General features: G+C 36.8%; 1 protein-coding gene across 1 annotated transcript in view; it reads right to left on the reverse strand.

Annotated features, from left to right (window-relative positions):
* IPO11 (importin 11) overlaps positions 1 to 9,426 on the reverse strand; it is a 295,618-nt gene that overhangs the window by 175,466 nt on the left and 110,726 nt on the right. The window contains exons 13-17 of the mRNA XM_006876193.1: positions 8,492 to 8,597; positions 5,531 to 5,657; positions 3,743 to 3,776; positions 3,511 to 3,551; positions 956 to 1,072 (exon numbers count right to left, since the gene is read on the reverse strand). Of these exons, the coding sequence (XP_006876255.1) occupies positions 956 to 1,072; positions 3,511 to 3,551; positions 3,743 to 3,776; positions 5,531 to 5,657; positions 8,492 to 8,597 (425 nt within the window). The remainder of the gene's footprint in view (positions 1 to 955; positions 1,073 to 3,510; positions 3,552 to 3,742; positions 3,777 to 5,530; positions 5,658 to 8,491; positions 8,598 to 9,426) is intronic.

A 9,426-nucleotide genomic window follows, 5' to 3' on the forward strand; every position in this document is an offset into this window, starting at 1 on the left:
TGAAACAAGTTATATGAATTGTTGAATGTGAAACTGATGATGTGCCCTGTAAACTTTCACTCAATCCACAATAAAAACCTTAACTTTAAAAAAAAAAAAAATTGTATCCTACTTAAAACAGACTGAAGCATTGAGCAGATACAAGAGTTAACTTTAAGACTGTGGACATCAAATCAACTATTTTCACTAATATCTCACACATTCACATCTAGGCTTTTGAAATAAAACTATGCAGTGGTGAACTAGGTATACAAAGCAACCACACAATTTTACTGTTGTTGTTAAGGTGCCATCAAGTCAGTACTGACTCATAGCAATCCTACGCACAATAGAACGACACACTGCTCAATCCTGGGCCAACTTCACAATTGTTGCCACGTTTGAGCCCACTGATGCTGTCAACTTTGTCAATCCATCTCACTGGGGGTCTTCGTCTTTTTCTGCAGTACCCAGAATTATCAATTTTTCACAAAGACCACATGTGATCAGGAAAGCTGAGTAATTTAACTATGAAGACCTTTCAACATCATTATTTATATTCCACCAAGTATGGCTATAAGAAGTACAAGAATGCAACATTCATTTAATTTTAAAGGAAACAAATAGCAGACTTCCTACAATACTTAGATTTGTAGGCATAAACTTGTGGCTATGTGCTTTGAGTATGATTAACACTATATAGGTAACAATTGCTTCTTTTTAATCATCTTTTCCTTGTTGATGCAATTTTTGAGGTCCTAATTTTCTTAGCATTTTTGTTTTTTAATCCAAGAATATAAATGTCAATTTTGAATATGTTAAACTAAAATGACAACTTTTAATTTGGAAGCATTGCAATGAATGTTTTAACTTTTAAACAATGTACATAAAGCAAAAATGAAAAGATGTAAATTGAATTCTGCATATACTCTATTTGCCTTTTAACTTTTTTTTTCATGATTTGTAACAAAATTACCTGCATATTGACTCTTTCGATCACACAAGAAAGGACATGCAAGACATGCATCTTCGTGTCACATTCTGTAACTTGCTGTAGTAACTTAAAAAGTAGTGTGAACATGGTTTCCAAATACTGCAGAAAGGAAATAAAAGGATCCAAATTGATAAGTAACGAACTCTATATACACGCAGACAGAAATTTTTTTAAAATTTTAAATTAAAAGAATTAAAAAAATACTCAGAAAGCCAAAACCTAACCAACTTCTAAGTGTTCAAACTGCCAATATGTAACAATGATTTTTCTTTATAGACTGCTGTAAACGTAGAGAAAACTGTGTCGAAACTGTGTGTGTTTCAACTGTATGTTGTTGTTGTTATGTGCCGCGGAGTCGGTTCCGACTCATAGCGACCATGCACAGGGTTTCCGAGGCTGTTAATCTTTACGGGAGCAGCTGGTAGTTTCGAACTGCTGACCTTGCGGTTCGCAGCCCAATTCGTAACCACTATGCTACCAGAGCTCCTTTGTATACTGCTAACTAAACTGCTAACACAGTGCCATCTCATTAATCTTCAGCATATGCCTGATGTCAATCACAAAATGTTTGGTTTTGCCAGGCATGATTTATTAAAGCAAAAAGAACACCAATTATTGCACTCGCATACCAGCTGTCTATGTGGTTTTTTACATATGCTGCTTGAAACATAAATTTATATAGATTATACACTTGTTTTTCTAAGAATGACAGCTATCTGTTATTAGGAAATAAAAAACAAATAGTCTATGTCTGGATTTTAACTGCAGCAATATGGTTATTATGTTGCTACACACTTATATATAAACAAACATTTATTCTTCCAGATATTTGGTTCAGTGTTCTAAAACACACTTCTTCATCCAAAATAACAACTTATTTCTTTATTAAAGAAAAATCACTGCTCTGTAAGTTTTTACATCTATGACCCCATACAAGAAATAGACATTTTATCATATTAACTTACTTCTTATCTAGTTCTCTTTTTAAAAACACACAAACAAAACCACATTAAGCAGAATTATACTGGCATATTTTAACAAGTGTTTACCAAGTACAAAGTATGCGAACACACAATGCTAAGTACTGGGAGTATGTTGTTGTTTCATTGTTATGTACCATCAAATCAGTTCTATCTCAAAGCGACCCTGCATACGGTTTCAATAATACTTAACATTAGTTTTTTACTACTTAGGTTACCCTTCTGTATTGCTACTGGTAAGTACTGTCAAGTCATTTCTGACTCATAGTGACCCTGTATAAAGTTTCGAAGGAGCAGCTGGGGTGTTTGAACTGCAGACCTATCAGTTAGCAGTCCATTGCTTATCCTACAGTGCCAAACCAAGACTCCACAGCGGGTATTGTTGTTATTGTTACGTGCCGTGAAGTCGGTTCCTACTCATAGCAATCCTGTAGAGGGTTTCTGTGAATCTTTACGGGAGCAGAAAGCCTCATCTTTCTCCCACGGAACAGCTGGTAGTTTCAAACTGCTGACCTTGCGGTTCGCAGACCGATTTGTAACCACTATGCTACCAGAGCTCCTTCCATAGGGAGTATAGGGAAAAATAAAAAGATTAAGACTTGTTAGTCTACTCTTCAAGTAATTTGAAATCTAGTTTGCAAAGCAATATATATACATAAATGATACAGGAGAGTGTAGTGCTGCAGGATAAGCACTGGACTGTAAACCACAAGGTTGGAGGTTCCAAGTCACTCCTTGGAAACCCAACACAGGGTTACTGTGAGTCAGAACTGACCTGACAGCGCTTAACAACAATATAAGAATGTTACCTGAGGAGTAAAAAAGTAATGCTGTTGTTACTAATTGTTGTTGAGTTGCTTCCAATTCACAGTGACCCTGTATATAGTGTGTGAAACTGTACATCTTTGTGGGAGCAGAAGGCTTTATCTTTCTAATGCAACGTGGATAGTGGGCTGGAAGCACCAATTTGTGGATTGCAGACCAGTGTTCATTCTACAGAGGCACCAAACCCCAAAAAAAGTAATAGACATACATGAAAATACTAGACGTTTTAGAATTGAATGAAAAAATTTAGCAGTAAGCTACAAAATAAATTAACAAGATGCTGCTGCTAAGTACCATCAAGTTTGCTCCAAGTCAAACCCTACACATGGTTCCCAAGGCTTTGCAAATCCTCTTCTTTCTCCTGCAGAGTGGCTGATGGGCTCCAACCATTGACCTATGGTACGCAGTCAAGAGCTTACTCTAAGGAACCACAGCACTTACAAGATACTTAAACACATACGAGCAGAACACAAGTAAATTGGGCACAACGGTTAGCAAGAAAAGCAATTACCTCCAAAAGAATCCAATATACATTTAAATTAAACTTTAATAAATAATATATATGATGCGGTTTCAAAAAGTTTGTGGAAAAATCCTATTATCTTTCATTTTCATTTTTTCACTAGCTTTCTGAAGCCTCCTTATAAACTTCAGCTATAACATAATCTAAAACTTAAGATTCCAAAGACAGAAGCAGAAATATTTACAAAATCTGAATATGAGTATTCTTACCGGTAGAAACTGATCTGTTCGAAACTCAAAATCATCAACAGGTGAAGAGCAGTTAAGGAATACTGGGACCTAATACATTAGCTTTATCAGGATGAAGTATATATATACAATATACATATACAATGAACTAATCAAAAATATTTTAAATATCTCAAATTAATTTCACAAAATAATTCACAAATTTAAAGTACTGTTAACACTTTAATGTATTTTTAAACTTCTTAAAGGATATTTAACTTCAGAGTTGTGGCTGTTTCAATACGAACCTAAAAGAAAGCATAGCATACATTTGTGATCATTCTAGAACAAAAGGAAAAAAACTTTATCCAAATCATTTTTTCACTCTTACATTAACATTAAAGTCATAGATCATGTTAATATCCATAAATACAGGATATTCCCCTTATTTTGCAACAAGGGCTAAAAAAGAAGGGATCAAGTAGTATCTGTTGTTGTTAAGTGCCATCGAGTCAGTTCCAACTCATAGGGTCCATGTATATGGTATCTGAGGAGTGGCTAGTGAGTCCAAACTGACACCCTTAAGGTTCAAACCGACCTTGAGGTCCAGGGCTTATCCTATGGCACCACACAAGAATCCCATAGTCCCACCCTTTACTCTTTCACAGGATTTGCTTAAACCAAATACCAAAAACACTGCCACTGAGTCTATTTTAACGTGTAACAACCATTTATGGGGTTCTCAGACTGGAACAGTCTGTCTCATCTTTCTTCCGCATAGCTAGTTACTGGGGGGTTTGAACCACTGACCTGTGGTTAGCATTCCAGTACTTATCCTACAGTGCCACCATGCTCCTCCTTATAGAATTTTCTTAAGGAGCCTTTAATCTAGTGGCTTCCAGGAAGAAAAAAGAAATTGTGTGTGAAGATAGTGGAACAAAAAGAGATACTATCAGAGGGAAACGGAAAGTTGAGAAACAGGAAAGAAGGGTGGGTTTGGTAAAGCTAGAATATGTATAAGTCAAAGGTGAGGGAAGCATAAAACAAGAAGAATGGAAGAGGGAAAGAGAGAAATAGGCTAAATTCTCACCACAACCTAAATTATAGCAAATCTTTGAACTATTCAAAAGCTATTTACTGAGATTTTCCTAAGTCCCCAAGTTCTTATATTCAGAAATACAGGTTGCTACGGAGTCCTGGTGTGTGGCGCTGTGGGTTAATGTGCCAGACTGCAAAGCCATTTGAACTGCAAGGTCGGCAGTTTAAGTTCACCAGCCACTCCTCGGAAACCCTATACAGGGTCACTATGGGTCGGAACCGACTCAAATGCACATCACAACAGTATTGTGTGTATATATATATATATATGGAACTCTGGTTCTGTAGTGGTTACAAATCAGGCTGCAAACCTCAAGGTCAGCAGTTTGAAACTACCAGCTGTTCCAGGGTAGAAAGATGAGGCTTTCTGCTCCCTTGAAGATTTACAGCCTCAGAAACCCTGTACGGGGTCACTAGGAGTCGGAACTGACTCCACGGCACATAATAAGCACCACCACCATATTGTATATACTTGTACAATCAGCAAGGTACCTTTGCAAATCATATCATCTTAATGTCCTTATAATCTTTCAAGTTTTATTCTTCAGTTGATCAACCATTTTGGCACAAGGTAATACACTTACAGTTTCGACATTAAAAACATGAACCCAAGCCAAAACTAAATTCTAAAGTCTACTCTTTAAAATAGATCCTGCTTTGGATCCATTACTTTCAGATGCTACTCTGCCTGTATCTATAATAGCAATTATTTGTTCTTTACCACTATTTTAAACAAGGAAACAAAGTTTTCACCATTTTATAAGTGCTTCAAAGGTCTTCAGATGTCAATAAGACAAATTCACCAAATGTTAAATACTCTGCTGCCAAATCCCCACTTAAAAAATCACCATCAGTGACAGGCCACAAATATAGTAAAGAAAGATCTAAACCATTACTGAACTTCAAATTTAACAAAGGATCAACTTTAAAAGATAATCTCCTTTAAGAAATTTAAGCAACATACCACTAAATCTTGATCTTGAAGCAAGTTACAAATGGCCTCATATAGCACTGGTCTTAAGTCAGACTTGAATTTCACAGAAATCCACTGACCGATGAGCCAGATCACCCTGCGTCGCAATGGTTTATACCTAAAGAAAAATAATGAAAATAAAATGTTAAATATTTTAAGAAGCCTATTTCATCTACTGCTTTTCATCATTATAAATCTAACAGCAGTAAGTCAATGTGCATTTATTATATAAAAGTAAAAGTTATGAGGAAAAAACAAGACGGCAGATAGGGTAGAAGTGTAATGAGGAGCTCTGTCAGCAACAACACAGAATACCAGACCAAGCAGGCTCAGGGGACGGTGCAAGAACTCTGAACTGCATCGCACATAAAGGAACATCTAGAAAGTTAGAAGGCTTACAGCCAGTGGAATTTGTAGTAGAAGCAAGAAATCCAGTGCTTTCTGATTCAAGGCGCTCAGCTGCTCCCTGAGCGGCCATCTTGGGCAAGACCAAACAGGGGAAGGATCAGAGCAGCCACAGATGCCTGACAGAACCGCAGAGATTAAGGAAGAAGAGTGAAAAGGGAAGTCAATCTCCTGATCACATCTACCTGGAAATAATCAGAAAGCATAAAAAATACCAAAACACACACCCATCTACATATTAAGGCCACAGCTAACTACTGAATATTCCCAGAAAACAGAAACAGATGACGATATCAGCACATGTCCAGAAACGAGATAAAGTGACTGAGACAAATGAGCTGAAGGCAGACCTACACTCTATACTGGAAGGAGGGCACATCTTGGAAATGTCTGAGAAGGAATTCAGAAAAATGATTATAAAATGTATCAAAACTCTATACAATGGAGTTGAGATAAAATAAGGAAGAAGTCAGGAGGCGCTACAGGAAAAATCATATAAGAGAGATACAGCATTGGAAACCATTCAAAACCTACAGAAAGAGGTCCAAATGATCAATAACAGAATATCACAAATGGACAATACACTGAAAGGGAAGAGGAGCAGAATTGAAGAGATGGAAACCAGAACTAGTGAGCTAGAAGATAACTCTCTCAATAATACTAAAATAGAAGAACAAACAGAAAAAAAGGATTAAAAAAATCGGAAGAAGGTCTAAGATTCATGTGGGACAACATGAAGAGGAGTAACTTAAGAATTATCTTCATTCCAGAACAGAAAGAATCATGCAAGTCCATAAAGGAAATAGCTGAAGAGCTGCTGGAAGAAAATTTCCCTAACATCTTGAAAAGTGAAAAGATAAGCATTCAAAAAGCTCAAAAAACCCCCAGAAGGGTAGCTCCTACAAGAAAATCACCAAGACAATAATCAAGCTCTCCAAAATCAAAGGACAGAATCCTGAAAGCAGCTAGGGAAAAGAGAAGTGTAACATACAGAGGGAAGCAAGGAACTCTCAGCAGAAACCATGCAGGCAAGTAGGCAATGAGGAGACATATATAAAACCCTGAAAGAACAAAAACTGCCAACCAAGAATCCTCTACCCAGCAAAGCTGTCAATTAAATTAGATGGTGTAATCAAAACATTCCAGGATTAACAGAAGCTAAGGGATTTTGCCAAAGCCAACCCTGCTATGAAAAACATCCTAAAGGGAGTTCTGTGGACCGAAAACCAACAATAACAGACAAAAACCAGAGACAGACGTACGTGGCAACGTAACCCTGAACTCAATCGACAAATGGAAGAGTCAAGAGCAGAATAAAACTGTAAGAACAAATTCAGAGGATCTGGGAGATCAGTCTATGATCAAAACAATTACATTGTGAAAGTAAACACAGAGGAACAGACATCCAGGTGGTGAGAAGGTCAGGTAGATTACAGGATAAAATAGACTGTCTTAAATGGAGGAAAGAGTTAATGGAATATAAGGTAACCACAACAGTGAGGTTGGGGTGGGGAGTTTAGGGGGAAGAGGAGGGAGCTGGTGGTAGAGCACAGGGTAAGGGCAGACACATCATAGTTCAGGTGATGGGGAGTGCAATCCAAGAAGGGGGAGGAGGTGGAAGAACAAGGTTGATAGGGGAACACTGAGACAGGTTTGCATGGCCTAAGTGGGACAGAAGTAAATAGTGATGCATGCTCAACCTTGGAACAACAGGGCTCTGTGATACAGGGATCTAGACATAGTTTGAAGAGAGGAAATAATACTAAAATGCTTACCTGTCTTATGAATATTGGTTTCCCTTGCCTACTATTGTAAAATAGGCTCTTGAGTGGGACAGAAAGAAATGTCAGGAAACATGATTACAGACAACTTGGAAGCCTGTCTTCAGTGTATAACTGACTAGAATACCTAAAAAGGGGTTCTAAAACTTGCTCAGTGAAGTAGGACTCTTGTGGAGTCTTTGCAGAGTATAGGACCTTAGGCAGACTCCTGAGTCCCATCCAGAACCTTGTAAAGTGGGATATTCCCACTAGAAAGGAAAAGCAGACCAGCCTTGAATAGTTAGAGCAACAGAAGATACATCCTCAAAGAAAGATTATCAGGAAAAACCCAAAACAAAAATGTCAGCATAAATGGCTACTACAAGAATAAGCAAGCAGTTCACAGGGAAGCTGACCAGTGGAGCTAGAGAGCAGTGTTTACATTCTGCTCTGCATAAGGTCACTTTGAGTCAGTACAGATTCTATGGCACGTAACAACAAATTTATTTCTATACTAGCCACTGCTTTCTAGTCCTAATAAAACAAGTGCTTTTAAGTGCCATCAAGTTGGTTCTGACGCATAGTGACCCTGCAGGGTTTCTGAGGAGTGGATGGTGAGTTTGAAATGACCTTGTGGTTCCAACCTACCTTGCAGTCCAGTACTGATATTAGAGCACTACACTAGGCCTTTAATAAAACTGTAAGTAATTATACAATGCTTTCTTGTCTTCCTTAGAAAATTCAGAAGGTAAAATAACTATATAATAAAACAAAATGTTATACTTACCTACTGTGAATGACCTGTAATTCTGGAAGAAGCTGGTTTTTAAACCACTGATCAAAATCAACACTGTCAAACAGTTCATAAGCAGCTAACCCCACAGCATTATACACTTCGGAAAAAGAAAGAGAAAAAAAAAAAAAAATTAGATATTGGACTTTTAAATAATTATGATATTTTATAAATACAAATGTATTTATACATACAAATACATAAATATAAAAGCTAAATGTCCTTATGTAAAAAGCTAAGCATTGGGAACTATTTTCTAACATGCAATGCAATACTTTATTCAAGGAAGCTATTTAAATAGACATCTTAAAATTATTTAAGCAATTTTACTGTTTTTCTTAAAGACTCCTTCTAGTACATTCAGAGAAAATAAAATTATTTTTAACATATTTAAGTCAAATTATAAATTATTAGGTTCCACATGGTTGTAAATATTTTATGATCTGGTCCCAGCTTATCTCTCTGAAGTTTTCTCTTACCATCATTCCATAACACCTTAACCTCTCCCTCTATTTTCCAGTTAAATCAAAGTACTCAAAAGTTAGCTATGCTTACTCCTCTTATCATCAAGTCTTTGTACACACGACTTCTGCCTGTAACCTTCTTCCTGCATAGCTAACTCCTCCACAGCCTGTGTTCTCACATTAGTCTTCTCTATGAACCTTTTCCTTAGCACATCAAAATCACCTTGTATTTGTGCACAGCACTACCTGATTACTACCTATTTTAGCATTAACCATCCTGTTCTATGCACAAATTTTCTGCTTACTTAATTATCTTCCCCATCAGATTATTTCTGTATTTTGGCTAAACTTGTATCCCGATTCTGCAAGCACAATACTTGTCCACAAAAGACATTCTATTCAAGAAAAAAATGTTTCTAAATCACTCAAATTTAACATACCAGCCTCTTTGATTAATAGTGCATT

The sequence above is a fragment of the Chrysochloris asiatica genome, unplaced genomic scaffold (assembly GCF_000296735.1).
Source record: "Chrysochloris asiatica unplaced genomic scaffold, ChrAsi1.0 scaffold00362, whole genome shotgun sequence".
NCBI classification, from domain to species: domain Eukaryota; kingdom Metazoa; phylum Chordata; class Mammalia; order Afrosoricida; family Chrysochloridae; genus Chrysochloris; species Chrysochloris asiatica.